Below are 23,211 nucleotides of genomic sequence, written 5' to 3'. Positions count from 1 at the left end.
TTTTCTTCAGGAATAGAGGTTAGCAGAGATGAGAGTTTTCAGGCCCCTAATTAAAATTTTGGGTTTGAGAACATTTTAATCCTCAGGAGTTACCTTTATAAAGGAGAAAGCTGCAAAGTAACTCTATATGTATCAGCAAGCAGTAAGGATTAATTAGTTGTTTAAAATGAGTTGAATTGGAATGACAGTCAGGCATTTAATTAGTAGTTACAGAGTTCCCTATGCCATTATGCTTTTAAAATGTTCTTATTTGGAGAATTTTTATCTGTTAACTTTAGTTTTCATAGCCTAATGTCCAAGAAAACTTAATGTCTTTCGCTGAGTTTTAATGTTACAACCCAAAATGTGCTCTATTTTAGAATCCATTTTGCTCCTGTTCAGGGTGTTCTGTATATCCTGCTTCATAAAACCTACCAACAGCTCACTTAAAAAGTAAGCTAGCCACCTCCAGTTCCCACAAGGCACACCTGATTGCTTGCCAAATTAACATAATTTAACATTAATAAAGGACAAAATTAAACAAAAGAACACTCGCAATTTTAACACTAAAACCTAGAGACTTGCCTTCTCAGACCTTTAGATTGAGCTGAGTATATCAAGAGTGCCTCTGCTGGCAGAGAGGCAATACTTGAGGTTTGTGAGGACCAGGACAGCAGTTGAGAGCTAAATATTCTATCTTATGGGTTGGAGTGCGTCTTTTTTGCCTCAGATGAAAGGAATGCACTTGTTATTAAAGGCCTGCTGTTTGGGAGCGGAAACTCCTGTGTACAGTAGCTTCGTGACTCAGGAAAGAAGAAAAGCAAAGGGAAAGGAGTGGTAAACACACTTGAAGATAATGGAGTGGGTCTTTTTTTTTTTTGCCTCGGAGCAAAAAAGTGGAGAAAGTGAAGTAGCTATAGGCACTTAAGAGAAGCAGCTATAAGGAGAGAGGAGGTCGAACCTTTGCATTCTGAGTAAGAGGGCTGTTCAAAATTGTGTGTATCTATATATAATCTAACGTGGCATAGCTGAGACTGAAATTTAGATTTATATTCGAGTAGCACAATAGTTAGGTTACCTGAAGAAACTGTCTTATTATCCTGTGTAGATTTAAAATGATCTTTAGATATTTAAATGTCAGTACTTAAGAGAGGCCTTTCTAGATACTCAGTCACCTCATACTGTCTCCTTTGTTTTATTTATTTATTTTTCACTTTTTTCTTAAATAGTTTATTGTCAAGTTGGTTTCCATATACCAACCAGTGCTCATCCCTACAAGTGCCTCCTCCATGCCCATCACCCCCCTTCCCCTCACCCTGACCCCCAACCGCCCTCAGTTTGTTCTCAGCATTCGAGTCTCTCATGGTTTGCCTCCCTCCCCCCAACTATTTTTCCCCTTCTTCTCCCCCATGGTCCTCCGTTAAGTTCCTCCTAATCCACCTATACGTGCAAACATGGTATCTGTCCTTCTCTGCCTGACTTACTTCGCTCAGCATAACACCCTCAAGTTCTATCCATGTTGCTCCAAATGGCCAGATTTCATTCTTTCTCATTGCCATGTAGTATTCCATCGTATAGATAAACCACATCTTCTTGATCCATTTGTCCGTTGATGGACACGTAGGCTCTTTCCATGTTTTGGCTATTGTTGAGAGTGCTGCTGTGAACATTGGGGTACAAATGCCCCTATGCATCAGCACTCCTGTATCCTTTGGGTAAATTCCTAGCAGTGCTATTGCTGGGTCCTCGGGGAGTTCTGTTGTTAATTTTTTGAGGAACCTCCAAACTGTTTTCCAGAGGGGCTGCACCAGTTTACATTCCCACCAGCAGTGTAGGAGGGTGCCCATTTCTCCACATCCTCTCCAGCATTTAGAGTTCCCTGATTTGCTCATTTTAGTCACTCTGACCGGCGTGAGGTGGTATCTCAGTGTGGTTTTGACTTGTATTTCCCTGATGATGAGTGACGTTGCTGTTTCCTTTGTTTTAAATGATGTACATTTATTGTGTGATAATTTTTAGATTTCCTAAAAATTAGTTTCTCTTCCTTCTGTCTGTTTGAATAAGTGAGTGAATAAATAAACGAAGGAGTGAAAGCACAGGCAAAGTAGCTTTGTGGTCCTCAAAGACCGTAGAGGAAAGATGAACATTATAGGTGTCTGTGAGTCAGTACAACACACCAACACACATTCATTGTCTGTATATGCTGTTGATAATTGGATCATGTGTGAAATAGGCTTTTATTTTTACTTTATTTATTTTGATTTTTTTAATGTTTATTTTTGAGAGAAAGATCAAGATCAAGACAGTATAAGCAGGGAAGGGGCAGACAGAGAGGGAGACAAAGAATTTGAAGCAGGCTCCAAGCTCTGAGCTGTCAGCCAGAGCTTGACATGGGGCTGGAACTCATGATGCAAGATCATGACCTGACCCAAGTTCAGACGCCTACCCAGCTGAGCCACCCAGGTGCCCCTCAGAAATTGGCTTTTATAATTGGTTTGCCTGTGTTAGAACCCCTAGGCCCGGAGCGCCTGGGTGGCTCAGTTGCTTGAGTGTTTGACTTCGGTTCAGGTCATGATCTCATGGTTCGTGGGTTCGAGCCCCGCATTGGACTCTGTGCTGACGGCTCCGAGCCTGGAGCCTGCTTCAGATTCTGTGTCTCCCTCTCTGACTCTCCCCTGCTCACACTGTTTCTCTCTCTCTCTCAGAAATAAATACAAAACATTAAAAAACAAAACAAAACAAAACCCTAGGCCAGAGTTTATAAATGTTAAGCCTGAGAGCTGTAACTACTTCTCCCTCATATGTGTAGACAACACAGATGGAAGAGCACATCTTTACCAAGTCCAGATGGAAGCCACAGCTACTTGGTGTGAATTGCCAGACCAGATGAAAAAGATTGGCATCCAGACCATAGTCCCCACAGGATCCTGTCCACGTAAGAGTCTAAGGATGCCCTTACTCTTTTTTTTCCCCTAAATAGGTTCATGCTCAACATGGGGCTTGAACTCAAGACCTTTAGATTAAGAGTCGTGTGCTCTACTGACTGAGCCAGCGAGGTGCCCCTAGCTAACTCTTTATTGAAGAGTGAGAAGATTTTTTTTTTAGTGTTGCAGGTCACAGCATTTCTTTTTTTGAAGGCTAATCTTGGAATTTTATGATTTTGTAGAAAGTTTTTATTATTTGATTTGTTTCAGAGAAATTTGAGTTTGTTTAGAACAGTGGCCCATTTTGAGATTTTGGGCCATCCGAAGAAAAGAGGCCTTACTTGATTATGTTCCCAGGAAACCTGAAATTTAAAATATTTGCATGCTTCTTAATTCTATATCGTAAGTTGTAATGAGAATACCTCCCTCCCCAAACAAACAAAACCCACAGACAAACCCCCTGGAATTTTGAGAGAAGTTATTCTTTGGTTATTAAGATTTAACTCCCCAAACACATTTTTTAATGTGTGTGTTCAAACTGATGTGCTGTGGCAATGAACTTTGTATGTCTATAGTTGGAAGTAAATCCAGATTTGCACACAATCTGAGAACACATTGTTGTCTTTTAGAAAAATATGTAAGGAAAGATTGTCCATAATAATTCTTGACGTGCTACTGTAGTGAAGGATTATCTTTTCTAGCCCCTTCAAAAAACTGTTGCAGGGGGTGATGGGTGGATCAGTTGGTTAAGCGTCTAGCTGTTGATTTTAGTTCAGGACATGATCTCATGGTTCTTGTGGCTGAGCCCCTCATTGGGCTCCATGCTGACAGTGTGGAGCCTGCTTGGGTTTTTTTGTCTCCTTTTGTCTCTGCTCTTCCCCCTTGCCCCTCAGATTGCACGTTCTTTCCTGTCTCTCTCTCTCTTCTCAAAATAAATAGGTAAACATTAAAAAAAAAAGAGTGTTGTAAGGGAGATCTCCTCAGACATAAAGTCTCTGTTTACAGTGGTAACTACTGTATTAAGTGTTTATAAAGAAGAAGAAAATGTTAGTTTAATTCCAGAAATTAAGAGAAGCCTACATGTAGAACATACTATATTTAATTCATTTCCCAGGTTGTAAATAAATACTGAAACATTGGAGTAGATTTTAAAATGCCAGTTTTAAAGCCCAGAGGATTTTACTTTATACTGAAACTATGAAATATAAAACATGGGTTTTTCGATTAGGATACATCTGTAAATGAGTGTCCTTTTAGAATATTAAAGGATATTGTTTTGAAATAATGTCAAATGTACAGATCATTTGTTTTATCATTCATGTACCCTGTTTGCCATTTTACATAGGTAAGATATATGTACCATGGCCCTTTATGTAAAATACTTAAGCATGTTATTTTCTAAGATTTGGGATATTCTCTTACATGACTAGTTTAGTTTACCAACTTTATGACATTAAAAAATGATACCTCACTGATTTTATCTGTCGCTTTTTGTCAGCTGACAAATTGACAGGTATAGGATCCAGCCTCAGGTCAGGTACTGCCTTTAGTCTGCATGTCTCTTTAATCCACTCTAGCCTGAAACATTTTTACAGCTTCCCTCTGCCTTTTATAACAACACTGACATTTGTCAAAAATATTCCCTCTCCCATTTAATAGAATGTTTCTCATTTAGGGTTTGTGTGATGGTTCCTCAGTATCCTCAGTTTATGCATTCTCAGCTGAAATACTGCGTGGGGGATATCGTGTCCTTCTCGTGGTATCGCTTCTGTAGGCGCAAAATGTCCATCTGAACTTCATATTGTTGATTTTGATCACTCAGTCAAGGTGTTGAGTTCTCAATTGTATTATTACTAGTTTTTCCTCCTGTAGGTAATGAGGGTTTGTGGGGATAACACTTTAAGACCATGGAAATAGATTTCCCCCTAGAACTATCTTTCATTTAAAAATTTTCATTTTTAAAAATGAAATTTCTTTTCATTTAAAAAATTTTTCATTTTACTTCCCCAGCAAAATATAGGTTGTCATTCTTTTTGTTTTTATTATTACCAGTAATTCCTTTTGTTAATGAAATATAAGAGGCATAATCATGCTACTAACTAGAAAAATTAGTTTTGGTAACAATTTTATGTTAAAAGTTTTTGCAAAGAAAAGTGACTAACTTGTATATTTACTGGCCATATTTTCCTATCAAATGTGTGAATTTTGGCAATTAAACAATTGAGTCATAGTGTGTTTTGTTTAAAAAAGAAAGATTGCTCTGCTTAGCATGTGAAAAGTAGTTTCTTCTGGTCAAGAGATATTTATATGAGGCATTTATCCTGCTCCTTATTACATTCTTTGTTTACAAAGTACCTTGATAATAACCAGAGCATTTAAAAAGAAAAAGAAAAAAAGGATGGTTAGAGAATACTGTGAGACATTTGTCAAAGCAGGTGTTTTTCCACTTGTCTTTTTAAATTTATTCCACTGGATTGGATTACTGCTATAGATGGACAGATGAAGTAAAAAGAAGCTTATTTTCCCATGTTAATAGCTTACTTTCTGCATATTTGTGCATTTAAAAGAGCAACTGTTTAATTCATTAGAATCCTTACTTTAAAGCACTGAAGTGTATGGATATTTCACTGTGTTCTCCCCAGTGTTAGCATAGTTTACAGACAGCCCCTGCTTAGGACTGCTTAGGATCTCTATGGTACATTAACCTATTTACAAAGAATAGACCTTCCCCCTTTCTTATTGTCTTAGGTGTGGTCAGTGAAGTATCCTTTCATTAAAGCAGGTCTACAGGCCTCATCTTTTCTGCCTTTCTGGTGTTAACTTTTACCTTGGTTCTTCTTTTTCCTTTAAATTCCTTCCTCTTTTCCGTTTATCTTGTTTCTAAGATCTGCAGTAATAAATTTAGGTAAACTCTACATGTGAGTTAGCCCTGTAAGAAAACTTTCTGGGACAAGATTTGCCTTTAGTCTTTGATATACTAATGAATTTTGGGAAAAGAGCTACATTTTTCTACAGTTGTAGGCATTCATCTCGTGACTAACTCTATTTTATTTTTTATTTATTAAAAGTTTTTTAATGTTTATTTTAGAGAGAGAGGGAGAGATACAGAGTATGAGTGGGGGAGGGGCAGAGAGACAGGGAGACATAGAATCCAAAGTAGGCTCTAGACTCTGAACTGTCAGCATAGAGCCGTATGTGGGGCTTGAACTCATGGACCATGAGATCATGACCTGAGCTAAAGTCAGATGCTTAACCAACTAAGCCACCCAGGTGCCCCTGTTTCTATTTTACTTTTAAAGTTTTATTTATTTAAGTAATCTCTCTACCTAAAGTGGGGCTCAAGCTTGTTACTTAACTATATTTTAAGAAGCCTGTGCATAAAATATAACATCATAAACATTAGAACTAGAACTTAACTTTGGACCTACTCTTCTAGTTCCCTCTTCTAGATACGGTAGCTTCATTCCAAAGGTAAAATGACATGCGTGTGGTTAGTAAGTAGCAAGACTGGTAATAACATTCTCTGACTTAGAGGATAGTTTCCTCTTTACTATCTTATTTTGCTTTCTGTCTGTTTTATCCAGCCAAATTCTAGGAATATTGCCTTGAGACTTTGGCTTACAGGGTGTGTGTTAATGACTGCAGTTATATCCACCATCCCAGAATCAGTGAGTGCTACTTGTACATGATTTATTAAGTGCCAAGAATAGTGCTTGGTGTTATTTAAGTGTTAAATTTGTTTAAGTTAATAGAATGATAAATGATTAAGTAGTATATTTTTTAAGCATCTATTTGCTTCCTAAATTGCTAGTCTCAGTTTAGTGGCATTTTGACAGCATAGAAATAAATATTCTCTGTTATCTAGAAAACAGTTGCTAACTGAGGGGTTTAGTCATTCAGCACAAGCTTTGAAAAGTGAACAATAAGACTTGACACTAGGAAAGAAGTAGAAAATGCTTCCAAGTCTATACAGTAGTTATACCACAAAATCCATGCATCACAGTTAAATATTTATTAAACATATTTCTGTACTCAAGACATTTTGGGATTAAAAATTCAAAAGACTTGATTACCTAATTTTCAGCCATTGCAGGTTAGCAAATGATTTAGAAAAAAGTTATTGTTAGCTTCTGCAACCATTGAGAAGTATTGGTGAAGAAAGAGCTGAAGAATAGTCTTAAGAAAGTTTAGGGGCACCACCCCAGTATACTGCAGACCCTTACATCATTTTATCTTGGAGTGGTACTGTAATTGATGTCCATGATCATTAAGTTTTATTGCCAGAAGAGCTCTTACAGGTTATCTATCTTAGTTTTCTTGTTTTATGTTTGGAAAGTGACTTTCAAGTATCAAGAACATGTTAAATCATATTCCACAGGTTGTATGTGAGAAGTGTGTGCATTTTAGGAAGCTTTCTGTGAAAGCTAGTTTAAAAGTTTGGGCATTTAAAAAGTTTAGCTACCATTTCTGGCTGTTTCATTATATAAAACATCTATTTTCTAATGATCCAAACAAATAAGGCATTATCTCACACAGATCTCATTTCAGACATTAATTAAAGCTTATTACAATACATATAATTACAGTGGAAATCTTTAAGAAAAACAGAATCAACCACTATTGAGCTATGTGATGTTGGGGATTTATTTCCTGTTCTATAAAAATGATAGTGATAATTGCCCCTTCTTACAGCATATGAGTTTTGAAGTTGTGGTAAAATATACAAAACATAAAATTTACCATCTTAATTATTCTTAAGTGTACAGTTAGCTTAGTAGGTATTAACTACATTCACCTTGTTATGTAACCGTCACCACCATCCATCTATAGAACTTTTTTTATCTTTCCAAACTGAAATTCCATACCCACTAAGCAATAACTCCCTATTTCCCCCTTTTCCCTAGCCTTTAGCAAACACCATTCTACTCTCTGTCTTTGCAAATTTAACTATATTTTAGGTTCCTCATGTAAGTAGAATCATATAGTATATGTCTTTTTGTATCTGGCTTATTTCACAGTATATACACTGAAGTATAATGTCTTCAGTGTTATCTTTGTTTTAGCATGAATAAGGTATTTAAGGCAGAGTAACATTACATCATAGGAATAGACTACATTTTGTTTATCCCTTCATCTGCCAGTGGCCTTTGGGTTTCTTTTACCTTTTGGCTGTTATGGATAATGCTGTTGTGTATGTGGGTGTACAGATATTGTTTTGAGTCCCCTCTTTCAGTGCTTTTTGGTATATAACCAGAAGTGGAATTGCTGAATCGTGTGGTAATTCTGTTTTTAATTTTTTCAGGAATTACTATACTGGTTTTCATAGTAGCTGCACCATTTAATGTTCCTGCCACAGTGCACTAGGATATGGCTCCATATCCTCACTGCAGCTTGTTATTTTTTGTTGTTTTTATTTTTTGATAATAGCCAATCTTAATGGGTTTGGGGTGGTATCATTCATGGTTTTGATTTACATTTCCCTAATGATTAGTGGGTTGAGTATCTTTCCTGTCCTTATTAGCTATTTGTATATTTCCTTTGGAGAATATCTCTTTAGGTCCTTTACCCATTAAAACAAAATTTTTGTTAAGGCTTTTAAAGAGCAGTTTTAAGTTAGCAACATAATTGAGGGGAAGGTATAAATATTTCTCATACACTTCTTGCCCCTACACTCAGCTTTATCAACATCCCACACTAGAGTGGTACATTTGTTACAATTGATGCATTTGCACTGACACACATCATTATCACCCAAAGTCCATAGCTTTACGTTATCTTTCACTCTTTGTGTTGTACCTTGTGTAGGTTTGGACAAATGTGTAGTGACATGTATCCATCATTATGGTATCATGGCAGAGTATTTTTACTACCTAAAAATCCTCTGTGGTCTGCCTATTCATTTCTTCCCCACCCCTTCCAACTCCTGTCAACCACTGATTTTCTTACTGTTTCCATAGTTGTACTTTTTCAGAATATTCTTGGAGTCATGTTTTCAGTCATTTTGTTGGAATCCTGTAGAGTATGTAGACCTCCCAGATTGAGTCTTTCATTTAGATATGTTTTTAAGATTCCTTGATGTCTTTTTGTGGGTAGGTAGCTCATTTCTTTTTAGTGTTGAATAATTTACATTTCTTGGATATACCACAGTCTGTTTATACATTTACTGAAGGACATCTTGGTTGCTTCCAAGTTTTAGGAGTTATGCTTAAAGATGCTGTAAGCATTAATGTGCAAGTTTTTGTGTGGACTTAAGTTTTCAACTTCTTTGGATAACTACAAAGAGGCATGATTGCCAAATTGGATGGTGAGAGTATATTTGGTTTTATAAGAAACTACCAAACTGTCTTCCACAGTGGCTGTACCATTTTGCATTCCTATCAGTAATGAATGAGAGTTCCTGTTGCTCCACATGCTTAGCAGCATTGGTATTAATCGCTGTACAGATTTTGGCCACTCATCGATAAGTCTGCAGTGGTATCTCATTGTTTTAATTAATTTGCATTTCTCTGATGACCTATGATTCCATTATTTGCCGTCTTGTATCTTCTTTGGTGAAGTATCTGTTAAGGTCTGTGCTCATTTAAAAAAATTTTTTTTACTGTTTATTTATTTTGAGAGAGCGAGAAGAAAGGAGAGAGAGAATCCGAAGCAGGCTCCACATGTCAGCACAGAGCCTGACATGGAGCCTGAACTCACAAAACTGGAGATCAAAAGTGGGATGCTGAGATACCCAGGTGGCCCATGTGGCTCATTTTTAAATGAATTGTTCCTTTTCATTTTGTTGAGGTTTTAAGAGTTCTTTGTATATTTTGTATAACAGACCTTTATTGGATGTGTGTATCTTTTGCAGATATTTTCTCCTGCTTTGTGCCTGTTTACTAACTCTGTAATTCGTTTACTCTTGTTCACAAGACAGATTTGAATTATAGTGAAGTCCAGCTTATTGTTGCTTTTGTGGACAGTGCCTTTGGTGTTACCTTTGTTCCTTTTTATATCAGGTTATATTTTTGTTGTATCAAGACTAGTTTTGATGGGGGCACCTAGGTGGCTCAGTCGGTTAAGCGTCCGACTTCAACTCAGGTCATGAGCCCACAGTTCGTGGGTTCAAGTCCCACGTTGGGCTCTGTGCTGACAGCTCAGAGCCTGGAGCCTGCTTCGGATTCTGTGTCTCCCTCTTTCTCTGCCCCTTCCCGCCTCAAGCTCTCTCTCTCTCTCTCAAAAATAAATATTAGAAAAAACGTTTTAAAAAAACCTAGTTTTGATGTATGTAGTTTTGATGTCATGACTAGATTTTCACATATTAATCATATGTGAAAGTTCTGAGAATTATGTCTAATATAAATGAAAGTAGTGATTGTAGTGATTGTGGTTAATGTCTTTTTTCTTTTTCTTTTTATTTAGCATTTAGTTAAAAATTTTTAACGTTTGTTTTATTTTTGAGAGAGAGAGAGCAAGCACGCATGCGTGCGATTGGGGAGGGGCAGAGAGAGAGGGCTGACTGAGCTGTCAGCACAGAGCCCAGTATGGGGCTCAAACTCACAAACTGTGAGATCATGACCTGAGCAGAAATCAGATGCTTAACTGACAACCAACCGAGCCACCCAAGTGCACCAACATCATCTTTTCTGAGATTAGCCTGAACTCCACTGAGTAGGGTGAGGGGAGCAAAGTAGAACTTTGGAGTTATGAAGAGGAAATTAATGTATAATATTGGAATTCAGTGTGTTCAGGGCTTGTAGACAGTTTTAGAATCATGTGTGGCTAGCATAAGGTCATAGCAAACAATCAGCCAGTGTTAGGGCCTTGAAAATAGTTCTATTTGTTTAACCATTCCTATTTTGAGAAATTTCATAATCCTGGGCTGTTTACCTAAAAAATAAGAGTCAAGTCAACTGAGAAATTAATATTGGGTAAATAAACATATAAATATATAATATTAGTCGTTAACTGTGACTCCTAGTAATTGCAGTCAAAAGTAAAGAATATGTCAAGAAGTGTGAAAGAGCTGTTAGGAGAATTATGATACTTTACTGAAGATTTAAAAGATTTGAATGTTTGAGTGGACACATCATGTGCCTGGAGATGGAGAGGTTTGATAGTTAAATATGGAGAATTGATATAGGGCAATCCTTCTCAAATTAGATACAGTTAATATACCTCCAGTTAGTATTTTAACTGAAATATGAATTTCTAAAGTTTATTTGGAATGTGAGCAATGAATGAACCATTTCAAATTCTTTTTTTTTACAAATAGTTTATTGTCAAGTTGGTTTCCATATAACACCCAGTGCTCATCCCCACAAGTGCCCTCCTCCGTGCCCATCTCCCCCCTCCCCCTCACACCCATGAGTCCTCAGTTTGTTCTCAACATTCAAGAACCATTTCAAATTCTTGATCTATATAGAATAATATATTGTACAAGCTATAGTAATTCATCTGATTGTAATTTAGGATAAACAGATTAATGGAAAAGAATTGAAGACTGAGATATTAGAACTATCTCTGTGTGGCATTTGGCAAATCAGTTAAAATTAGTTAGGAATGTGTACATTTCTTTCTTTCTTTCTTTTTTTCCAGTAGCCTTTGTGCCCAGTGTATAGCCCAGTGGGGGCTTGGATTCACAACCCTGAGATCAAGATCTGACCTGAGATAGAGTCAGACTCTTAACTGACTGAGGCACTGAGGTCCTCCAGGAATGTGTGGATTTTTAAATGTGGAGTGAGATGATTGACAAAAGGAACTTTTTTGCACTGTATAATCAAATTCTAGATGGGCAAACATTTTAAATCTGAAAAAGTCATTCAAATACTATTAGAAAATATTTCAGTTTTATGACAAGAAAGTCATAAACCAAAAAGAGAACAAAATTGATTACATACAAGGAAAACCTATAAAATGACAAAATAATTTGGGATGCCTGGGTGGCTCAGCTGGTTGAGCATCCCTCTTGATTTTGGCTCAGGTCATGATCCCATTGTTACGGGATAGAGGCCTATGTTGGGCTCTATGCTGAGTGTGGAGCCTGCTTAAGATTCTCTCTCTCTCTCTGCCCCACTTCCCTGCTCATGTGCTTTCCCTCTTTCTCTCAAAAAATAAAAAAACGAAAATAAATAAATAAAACACATCTTTTTAAAAAAATGACAAAATATTTTATAAACCTTGTTACAAGACAAACTTGGAAAAGCTATTCAGCTATGAGTTGTAACAGATATTGTCAAAATAATTTAAATGCTAAAAATGGAAAACTTTGAAGTTTTACTTCTGATTTCCTGCTTTGCGTGTTAACATTTATGTATAGGAGGAGAAATTAATAAATGTTTATTCATAGTTTAATACTTTTTTTAAATTTAAGGAAATATATACAATATTTTACTATTTTTTAAATGTTTTTTAATTTATTTTTGAGAGAGGGAATCCTAAGCAGGCTCCATTCTGTCAGTGCAGAACCTCACTCGGGGCTCCATCCCACGAACCGTGAACTCACAACTTGAGCCAAAATCAAGAGTTGGATGCTTAACTAACTTAGCCACCTACGTGCTCCCAAAATACCTTGTTTTAAATGGGGGAAATGTTACTGTATGAACAAAATAATGTGTCTCTTCAAGAATTAGGGGTATAAAGCATGTTTTCTTAAGACATTATTAACACCACTGAAAAATTAGTTAAATACTAAAAAGGTTCCAGAGCATTGTTGATGCCTGAAGTTTATGCCATGTTATGTATCTTAATAAATATCGATTAATCTAATTTCAGGTGTTTTCTTCTGTTTAGTCAGGTCAATTCAGTGAAGATATGATACCCACAGTGGGCTTCAATATGAGGAAAGTAACTAAAGGTAACGTCACAATAAAGGTACGTGATCTTTCTGTACTTGATTTGAATTGTTAGCCACACAGCTAGATATCTTTGTTTCTTCGTTTTTTACATGCTTATTTGTATTTCTTAACCCATGAATGGGTATGTTTCAAAAGAATGTAAATCAATTTTTTTTTTTCCCTTGGCTCTAATAGATTAAAATGTGTAAGTTGAAATGGTATTAAGTGCCATAAGAAAACACTAAACATAGGATTTGGCAGAATAATATTTAGAGTCTGGATGTTTCTAGGAAATAAAAATCCTGTGTTTAGATCTGTGGTTTGGGATGTATATAAAAATAAAAATTCCATGTTTGGGTGGTAGTGTTATATTGTTTCAGTGGGTAGTATTTTATATTGAAAGATAATGTATTATTTATAATATTGGTAATTTAGTATTATATTTGTGGTATGTATGTGGTAACTTAGTTTTTTCTTTCTTTGTTACTAAGCCCTAAAATTAAAACTAGAAAATTGGAAAGCTAACTAGTTAAACATAATTTTGTAAATGTTTATTTTGAGAGAGAGAGCGCGCGAGCACACAAGCAGGGGAGGGGCAGAGAGAGAGAGAGAGAGAGGAAGAGAGAGAATCTCAAGCAAGCTCTGTGCTGTCAGCATGGAATCTGATGCAGGGCTCAATCCCATGAACTGTGAGATTGTGACCTGAGCGGGAATCAAGGGTCGGGCACTTAACCAACTGAGCCATCCAGGCATCCCTGAACATAATGTTTAGAAATGGCCCCAAGAACTTCTAGATTAAGAGCTTGTTTTATTAGCTCAAGTTTTTCTGCAGTAATTTGGCTCTAACATTGTGTAAAAAAGCATACCTGCCTTATCTTTCTCCCCCTCTTCTGGTACTTTTTCCTTTCGTGTATACTTGAAGTATTTTTATTAAGAATTGTCTGTCTTGGTTTTAAAGATTTGGGACATAGGAGGACAGCCCCGTTTCCGGAGCATGTGGGAACGGTACTGCAGAGGAGTCAATGCCATTGTGTAAGCACTTTTTATAAAAATCAATTTAGGTTTCCAGGAAAAAAAGTTGTTTTTGATACTTCAGAGGCTCAATTTGTATTTCACACAATATCTTTCTCAGATATTTTCTTAGTATAATCCCGTTAATATGAAGCTTGAAAAAATTAATCATAGATGAGAGTTTTATTTATGTTTTTTGTTTATGCAGTTAAGAGCTAAGGAATATAAATGTTTTACTATCATGTTTTAGCACCTAAGAATAGTCTATTTAAAAGTATTTTTGGGTACTGAGCTTCTCTTTATGTAGGTCTTTATTTTGGCTAACAGTTTCAGTAGTATAAATCTTAAAATTAAAAACTTTTGTTCCTAATTGTGATCATCAGAGAATTTAGAGAAAACATATCAAAACTGCTTTTTTTCTAAGTTACATGATAGATGCTGCAGATCGTGAAAAGATAGAAGCCTCTCGAAATGAACTACATAATCTTCTAGATAAACCACAGTTACAAGGAATTCCAGTAAGTATGGACTTTTTGTTATTTTATATTATATGATACTATTTATATTATTGAAAGTATATTATGTTTGATTATGTTATATTTGAAATCAGTAAAATGTCTTCTGTGTTAAAGTTTTAAAAGGCTTACTTATCCTTACTGAATACTGAATATGAGCCATATACTGGGTGCTGTGCTATGTATTCATTTCTTAACCATCTGTTTGTCAAACTATGCAGTAGGAGCAGTGCTCAGGCCTGAGGATACAGTCATGAACAGAAGTGAGTAGAAACATGCTCCCTGCATCATGGAGCTCGTGGTTTAGGAGGAAAGGTAGATGCCATGAAACCATTTGAATAGTACAGCTCTGATAAGTGATGCAAAGGAGAGGTGCAAGGGGCCATGGAAGGGGTAAAGTTAGAGGAGAGATTTGATCTAGTTTGAGGGAAGAAAGAACGATTCCAGAAGGAAGTGATGCTTGAGCTGAACTGTGAGTGATAGGAAGGCATGTGAGATGGGGTGATTAGAGGAGAAGGGAGCTGTAGGCCAAGAGAGGCCTTTTGGAAGGAGGAAGCAAGGCACTGAGAGGAGGCCAGTCTGTAGAGCACACAGCAGAGTGAGAGGGTGAGGGGTGTGGTGAGCTGTGAGGCAGCCAGGACACCAGAGGAGGCTGGGCCCGGCCGGGCTGGACCGGACTGTGTGGGAACTTTGTAATGTTTTAAATGATCAGATTTATTATTTAAGTCACTTTTATTTCAGTTTAAGAGTGGATTAAAGTGGCAAGAAGGGACTATAAGGAGGATAGTTTTAGGAAGCTGTTGAAGTTGTCCTGGAAGATTATAGTACCATGACTTAGGGTGGTAGTAGACAAGGTAGTGAGAAGTGGGTTAGAGGAGGAAATGTAAAGAATAATTCCTAGTTTTCTGGTTCATGCATTTAGATGGAAGGTGGTGCTATTTGTTGAGCCAAGAATACTGGAAAAGGACCAAGCTTTATTTAGCCTCATGACAATTTAATGAATGTCAAATACTTGAGGTATATTATCTCCATGAATCCTCACAACATAATGAGGTTCGTGGTTATCCTTCCTTTATAAAAGTTGTTACTCATTCAAGATTACATGGCAGTCTTATGTTGTGCAACTAGGTTTTGAATACATGTCTATCTGACTTCAAAGCCAATTCTTTTTCTCCTATTTCAAAACGTAGTACTATATACCATAAGTAAACATCAGTCTTAAAGTCATCACAAGTCTTCTTAGTTGCAAGCAATAGAAAGCTGACTTAAGTAGGAAGGAATTCATTGAAAGGATATTGGGTAGCTCACAGAGCCTCTGAGAAGGCTGCACATAAGCAGGCTCAGGAGACAGGCTGGAGAAGGAAGCGAAGCAGCTGCCAGACACCAGACTCATACCACGGAGTAAGTCTGGTGACCACATGCAGTTCCTGAACACTGGACACAGTTGTTCTGATTGGAAAGTCATCGAGCCAATTCCCTTCCCCTGTCAGAATGGGTTCTCTGTACTGTTTTCCTGTATAACTGGCTCTGCATTGAAAGTTTTGGTTAATTCTAGATCTGGCAGAAAGGAAAGCTGGGGAAAAATTATCCATAGAAGCAAGTAGCTCTATCAGGAGGCAGATTCATAAGGTAGGAGGAGATTTCTTAAATGTAGTAAGAGGTCTGAAATGCCAGGCAACCTCCAAACTGACAACTGGTCACATATGACTGTGATGTTATTTTTAGAAACTCAGGCAGGTTCAGCTTGAGAACCTAGTGTGTCTTAAATAAGAGTATGGAGAGACGTAGGAGTTGGGAAAGGGGAGACAGGCTGACCAAAGGTATTGAGGTTGGGCTCTTGGCACTCTGAGTCCCTGTAGTGAATTTTCCTGTGAGTTCCTGGTTTCCCTGGCCCTCTGTCCTTTGTTCAGAGTCAGAGTCTGGGGCCCAGGAGTACAGCTGGTCAAAGTATATGGAGTCACCTCTGAGGGTGGGGGTGTATTAAGTGAAAGGAATAGGTATGACAAGGTAGACCTGGCATGTACTTTGTTAAGATGGGTCAGAGATAAAGGTTTTTAGAATACACTGACTTTATTTATAAATTTTTTTAAATGCTTTATTTATTTCTGAGAGAGAAAGAGACAGCATGAGCAGGGGAGGGCAGAGAGAGAGGGAGACACAGAATCCGAAACAGGCTCCAGGCTCTGAGCTGTCAGCACAGAGCCCGATGTGGAGCTCAAACCCACGAACCGTGAGATCATGACCTGAGCCGAAGTCAGACACTTAACCAACTAAGCCACACAGGTGCCCCATAGAACACACTGACTTTAGAGTGTGGATGTCGAATATGTTACAGGTACTTGTATTCTTGCTTTCTCTAAGGCAGAAAGGACGTATCTGAAAAAGATAGATTGGTAGTTGGGAAGCCTATTTCAACTTTCCTTTCTTTTCAAAGCACATTTAGCAACCTGATGACAGCATATATTGCAGGAGTTGATAGCTGCTATATTTATCCTGAGCTCCAGACTTAACCATTGTCTTAGAGTATTTATACATGGTATTTTGTAGGATAGGTCAGGAATTTTAAAAACCTATTTGTATGTTTATATGATAATGGCTAACATAAAACATGGTTTAAAAATTGTTCCCCCGCTCTTGGTTGTGTTGAGATAATATTCACATTTTGGTAGAGATTTATTTACTAGTAGCAGAATGCATACCATAGACTTAGATTTTTTTTTTTTTAAGAGAGCAAGTTGGGGAGAGGCAGAGAGATAATCTTAAACAGGCTCAACAGCCAGCTTCCAGTCTGCCATGGGGCTCGATCTCACAATTATGAGATCATGACCTGAGCCAAAATCGAGAGTTGGGCACTTAACTGACTGATCCACCCAGGAGCCCCTAGACTTAGAATATTTTGTTTTTTATTTGAGAGAGAGAGAGAGAGAGGAACACAAACGAAAGCCGGGGAGAGGGGCAGAGGGAGAGAGAAAATCTCAAGCAGGTTCCATGCTCAGTTGGAGCCCATTGTGGGGTTTGATCCTATGAACTGAGCCAAAATCCAGAGTGGGACATTCAACCAGCTGAGCTGCCCAAGTGCCCCTAGACTTGGCATATTTTATTTATTTATTTTTTTTAATATATTATTTGTTTTTGGGAGAGTGCAGGTCGGGGAGGAGCCGGGAGAGGGGGATAGAGTGTCCAAGTCAGCTCTGCACTGACAGGCTGACAGCAGAGAACCCAGTGTAGGGCTTGGACTCCCGAACCATGAGATCATGACCTGAGCTGGGTGAAGCTGGGTGCTCAACTGACTGAACCATCCAGTGCCCCTAGACTTAGAATATTTTAAATGTTTATTTTTCATTTTTGAGAGAGAGAGCGCGCTAGATGAGGAGGGGCACCCCTTTTTGACAGCGAAGAGCCTGATGTGGGGCTCAAAACCCCTGCGAGATCATGACCTCAGCTGAAGTTGGATGCACAGCCAACTGAGCCAACCGGATGACTGTAGACTTAGACTATTTAAAATAGAAGTTGGCAGCCACATGTTGGATTAAGGACATCTGTGTGGGAGAAGTTAAAATGGGTGCTAATTTGAATGATTGAACGAGATAGGCTACCACTTACCCAAATATGCCTTAATAGTATGGCATGTGGTCCCATTCCAGTTTTCATGTCCACAGATATGACTATCATATGCTTCTGTGACCTTTTCTTACATAAAAGTTTATTGTTAACGTCTTGTCTTTTTAAAGGTGCTAGTACTTGGAAACAAGAGAGATCTTCCGAATGCCTTGGATGAAAAACAGCTAATTGAAAAAATGTATGTCTTAAGAATGAATGATGGTGTTTTTTTTAAAAAGTTTGGTTCCAAATTACACTTTTTGCCTACTCCTTTCTTTAGCATCGTTATATTATTATTTTTTATTTTTATTTTTAGAGAGCGTGTGAGAGCGGGAAAGGGGCAGAGGGGAGAGAGGGAGAATCCTTAGCAGGCTCCATGCTCAGCATAGAGCCTGACATGGGGCTCCATCCAGTGTCTGTGGAATCATGACCTGAGCTGAGATCAAGAGTCGGATCTCAACCGACCGAGCCACCCCGGCGCCCCATAAGGATTTTATTTTAAAGTAATCTCTGTACCCAACATGAAGTTCAAACTCACAACCCCAAGATCAAGAGTTGCATGCTCTTCTGACTGAGCCAGCCAGGCGCCCCTGTTATTATATGATTATACTTATGTTTTTAAGTACCAGAGAAGTGAATTTCTAAAATTTCAGTAGTAATAAAATAATTTCTTCAGTATAAAAAGACCAGAAAATTGAACAAAGGGTGATGAGTATGATGGTTATTTTAAGCACCCACTTACTCTTACTTCTGCTGCTTATAGGAACCTGTCTGCTATTCAGGATAGAGAAATTTGCTGCTATTCAATTTCTTGCAAAGAAAAGGATAATATAGGTAAGAAATGACTGTTGAAGAAATGGGTATTACTGGAAAGGTGTCTTAATGCTTTCTACTGTTTATTTTCCCTATTTCTGTTTAATTGACTTCCTTTTTAGAGTACTGTTGTTTTTGCCTCAGGAAAAAGAATAGACTTTATATATCTTTTGACAACAAAGACACATCCTGAATGTGCTCTATGCTCTTTAAAGAAGTAAATGAAATAGACATGAAGTTAAACATTATGTGATATCAATTTATTGTATTAATTTTGGTAGAGCTAGTATCCAGCTGTGCTTTTTAACAAAATGACATTTTTGAAATAAGACTTTACAAAAATTACACTATTATTTGGTGTATAGGCACTAAAACAATTGTTCATTTATTGAACCAGTACGTTACTGCAGTATGTTAGTACTCTATTGGAGGTATAAGCCAAAAGTACCCTTTATCTATTAAGTGTCTGTATAAATTTTCTAGAATTGCCATAGCAAAGTACCACAAACGGGGTGGCTTAAAACAGCAGAAGCTTATATTCTTAAGTTCAGGAGGAGAGGCATCCAAAATCCAGGTGTCACAGGGCCCTGAAGGCTGCCAGGGAAGTACCCTTCCTTCCTTCTTCTTAGTCTGTGACTGCTGGCAGCTTTTGCCTTGGAGATGGCATCATTCCAGCTTCTGTCTCCGGCTTCGCACTGCCTTCTCCTCTGTGTGTGTCTCTGTATTTTCTCTTCTTAGGAAGACACATATCATTGGATTAGGGCCTACTATAACCTAGTATGACCTCATCTTATTTCTGCAAAGACTATTTCCAAATAAATTCTGAAGTTCTGGTAGGTGTGAATTTTTAGGGGACACTATTCAATCTGTTACAGTATCCTTAAAGAATAAGTATATCTGGTTGGACTTTAGTTTCTAACTAATTTATGAGAGATTATTTAATAAAAGTGTATTGGAATCGGTAAAAAGGGTCAACAGGTAAAAAGGAAAGAGGACTGGAAGAGTTTGACAAGATAAAAGGCTCTTCAACCTGTTAACTGCTTGAGTGAAAAGACCTCTAACAGTGCAATAAAATATACTCAGTGGTAAAGTATAGGTAAAGTATACCTTCATGGAAAAAGCTACTCAAGCTAAGTCACATGGTTCTTGTCTGGGCATGACCGGCTCAACCAAAGTATGAAAGGAGAGTTTAATGCATGTACCTTGAAGCAGGTGGGTAGGAGCCTAGGGATTTTCGTGGCACCTTCACTTTTCTGAGTTTGGTGGCCACTGGTCAGAAAGATCTCCCTGTGGGTCACTGCAGAAAAATGAGGCTCTCCATCATTGCTGCATAGTAGGCTACAAACAGCATGGGCTTCCGAGTCAGGCAGCCTCAGGCCAGAACACTTGGTCCTAAGTTACTTTCTGACTGGCCTTGGACAAAGCACTTAACCTCCCTGATCTCCAGTTTTTACTCGTCTATAAAATGGTGATAATGGCAGCAATTTCAAAACTCTCCTGTGAGAAGGAATGTGAAAATGTATTGCAGCATTTGACATATGGTGGATGTCACATGGGGGTATTAGTTTTCTGTTGCTGCTGTCAGTTAGCAGCCTATCATGGTTCTCACTGAGCTGGAAATCAAGGACTCAAGTGATAGGTTGTGCTCTTTCTGTAGACTCTAGGAGAGACTCCATTTCCTTGCCTGGGTTTCCACCTTTTAGATCCTGCCTGCTGTCTTGGCTCATGGCTCCTTCCTCTATCTTCAAAGTAAAAAACATTTTATCTCTCCAACCATTCTACCATAGTCACCTCCAATTAAAACAAAACAAAACAAAACAAAAACTTGTATTGGAATAAAATGTAGAAAATAAATAGTGCTAAAATAGTGTGTTTAAAAGGTATTCTGATTTTTTTTTTCCCTTTAGCCTTTATTATGTATTGGTTCCTACCATAGTTAACTTTTCCCAAGTCATTTCTAGTCTATCAGGTCTCTCCCTATATGTTCTCAAACATGCTCTTTTGAGTTCAAAGTGTTGATAGTTTTCTGGCTAATTCTGGGCTTTCTTATGATTTTATTTTATTATTTTTTTACGTTTATTTTGAGAGAGAATGAACATGCGTTCATGGGTGAGAGAGGGGCAGAGAAAGGAGGAGAGAGAACCTCAAGCACATCTGTGCTCTCAGCACAGAGCCTGACACCAGGCTCACTCTAAAGAACCGTGTGCTCATGACCTGAGCCAAAATCAAGAATCGGATGCTTAACCTATTGAACCACCCAGGTGCCCCATAAAAGATTTTATTTTATTTTATTATTTTTTTTAAATACTGATTTATTTTTGAGAGAGAGAGAGAGACAGTGCAAGCAGGAGAGGGCCCGAGAGAGAGGGAGACCAAGAATCCGAAGCAGGCTCCAGGCTCTGAGCTGTCAGCATGGAGCCTGACATAGGGCTAGAACTCATGAACTGTGAAATCATGACCTGAGCTGAAGTCAAACGTTTAACCGACTGAGCTACCCAGGTGCCCCAAGATTTTATTTTTAAGTAATCTCTACACCCAGCATGGGGCTTGAATTTAATAACCCTGAGATCAAGAGTCCCATGCTCCACTGACTGAGCCAGCCAGGCCCCTGAGCTTCCTTTAAAGAACATCTAAAAGCAATCTGAGCCTAATACTTTGCTGATGGACACAAACTCTCTCCTCTGTTAAATGGTTAGAATAAATGACTTGTTATATTGTGAGCATTCAGTTAACTTGAGAACAGACTCTTCAAACACGTAGGGTTACAAAGAGTTTATTAAAAAATATTTTCCCCCTTTGTTAGGAGGAATTCTTGTTAAATTTTAAGTTGTGACACCTTGAGAGTATTTACTTAACACACCAGTGTTCTCATCAAAGGATTTCTTCCTCAGGAGACGTTTGGCAACGTCCAGAGACACTTGGTTGTCGTAATAAGGAGTGTGATGCTGGCACTTGGTAGAGACCAGGGATATTCTAAACATGCAACAGTCCCCACAGCTAAGAACTGTCCAGCCTCAGATGTCAGCAGTAGAGGCAAGGTTGAAAAACACTGTTCTATACTAACCATAATTTTTACGGCATTGTGCTATTCTGTAAATCCATCTTACTACCTTATATACTCTTTAGTATTGCATAAAATAGGAAAAGGAAGTTATTGAAAGCAGAAAAGAAAAATCCTTTATTTTATTAACTTAGGAAACCAGCCAGATACTTCCTTGAAAAAAATCTCAGGAGCTCATTTAGGAAAGGAAATGCCGGAGAGCTGGGGAGAACTTTTGCTATTTGAGGCTGATCTTCTAGTCCGTAGAGAGGGCCCCAGAGTCCCCCCGTGTGTGAGTGTAGAACTCCTGCTTCACTTTATATTTTTAAGCCCTAGGATGTGGATCCACTCTACCTAGATTCAAAACAAATAATTTGTAAATCAGAATGCCTATTTGGAGCAAGAAATACAACTAATAGCCAATTAGAGTAGACTTCTTGGGTAATCAAGTCAGAACATCCTCCTTAATCTCATCTGTTACAGCATATTTTAGAACCAAATTTATGAATATACTAAATTGTTCCAAAGTTATCTCCATGCACATGGATTGTATATTCTTCCAGCTTCCTCTGTGGCATATGAAATACTTCAGTAATAGATCTTCAGACCACACATAGAACAGATTACTTCTGGGAACATGGTCTTTGCAAAGATGACTCATGTTTGTGGCCCTTTTTCTCATGGAAGATGACTTCTTTTTCTGAATATCTTGTTTCTTTTCTGCCTTTTTTCTAGTCTTAAGGATCCATCTGTCTTTAGGACGTGATTTTTGTCCAGTGTCCACAACTTTTGATTTTGTTTTTTTTTAAGTGAATATCTTAAATATTTAAATGTAGGCATTTCACGTTCAGTTTTCCCTTTCTCCCTGTTCAGTTCTAATGAATATGGCTTTGCTCTTAGTGCACACTGCTCTCCTCCTCTGAAAGTGCACACAGTCTGGCTCAGCACTCAGGTGAAATCATTGTTTTCACAACTCTGAACAGATTGTGTTTGTTCAGATCTTAGTTCTAAGCTGTTCTTTATATATGTGTGGAGTACAGTTTCTCTAACACACATTAGCTGGGAAACTGAATTTGCACTCACCTTTCAGGGTTGGAGAATAGAATGCTGCTTTTGACATATGCTTACATACCCTTTGTATGGATGACCCATTTTAAAGAACTCAAGCGACAGTGATTTGTCATTTGACTTAGCTGCTTTCTCTTGTGACTCCAAGTGCTTTTCTTGGCTAATCTCAGCTACTGTAGCTTCACTTGCCACCTCTATGGTGGTATCTTACCAGTCCCATCCCTTTCTGAGATACATAGAGCTAAAACTACCTGCTGGACATCTCCATGCCTGTTATCTTCTGCACCTCAAGCCTGATGTGCTTTAGAGCTAAATTAACTTTCTTTCTTTCTTTCTTTCTTTCTTTCTTTCTTTCTTTCTTTCTTTCTTTCTTTCTTTCTTTCTTTCTTTCTTCTTTCTTTCTCTTTCTTTCTTCCTCTCTTCCTCTCTCCCTCTCTCCCTCTCTC

The 23,211-nt window shown here is 37.9% G+C and overlaps 1 protein-coding gene across 1 annotated transcript in view; it reads left to right on the top strand.

Moving 5' to 3' along the window:
* Positions 1 to 23,211, top strand: part of ARL8B (ADP ribosylation factor like GTPase 8B) — a 55,499-nt gene that overhangs the window by 28,429 nt on the left and 3,859 nt on the right. The window contains exons 2-6 of the mRNA XM_039240287.1: positions 12,675 to 12,755; positions 13,677 to 13,750; positions 14,154 to 14,247; positions 17,976 to 18,043; positions 18,608 to 18,678. Coding sequence (XP_039096218.1) covers positions 12,675 to 12,755; positions 13,677 to 13,750; positions 14,154 to 14,247; positions 17,976 to 18,043; positions 18,608 to 18,678 — 388 coding nt within the window. The remainder of the gene's footprint in view (positions 1 to 12,674; positions 12,756 to 13,676; positions 13,751 to 14,153; positions 14,248 to 17,975; positions 18,044 to 18,607; positions 18,679 to 23,211) is intronic.

The sequence above is a fragment of the Hyaena hyaena genome, unplaced genomic scaffold (assembly GCF_003009895.1).
Source record: "Hyaena hyaena isolate Hyena2069 unplaced genomic scaffold, ASM300989v1 scaffold_172, whole genome shotgun sequence".
Lineage (NCBI taxonomy): Eukaryota > Metazoa > Chordata > Mammalia > Carnivora > Hyaenidae > Hyaena > Hyaena hyaena.
The sequence above is the reverse complement of the archived record's forward strand: the minus strand, read 5'-3'. Positions and strand labels throughout refer to the sequence as shown.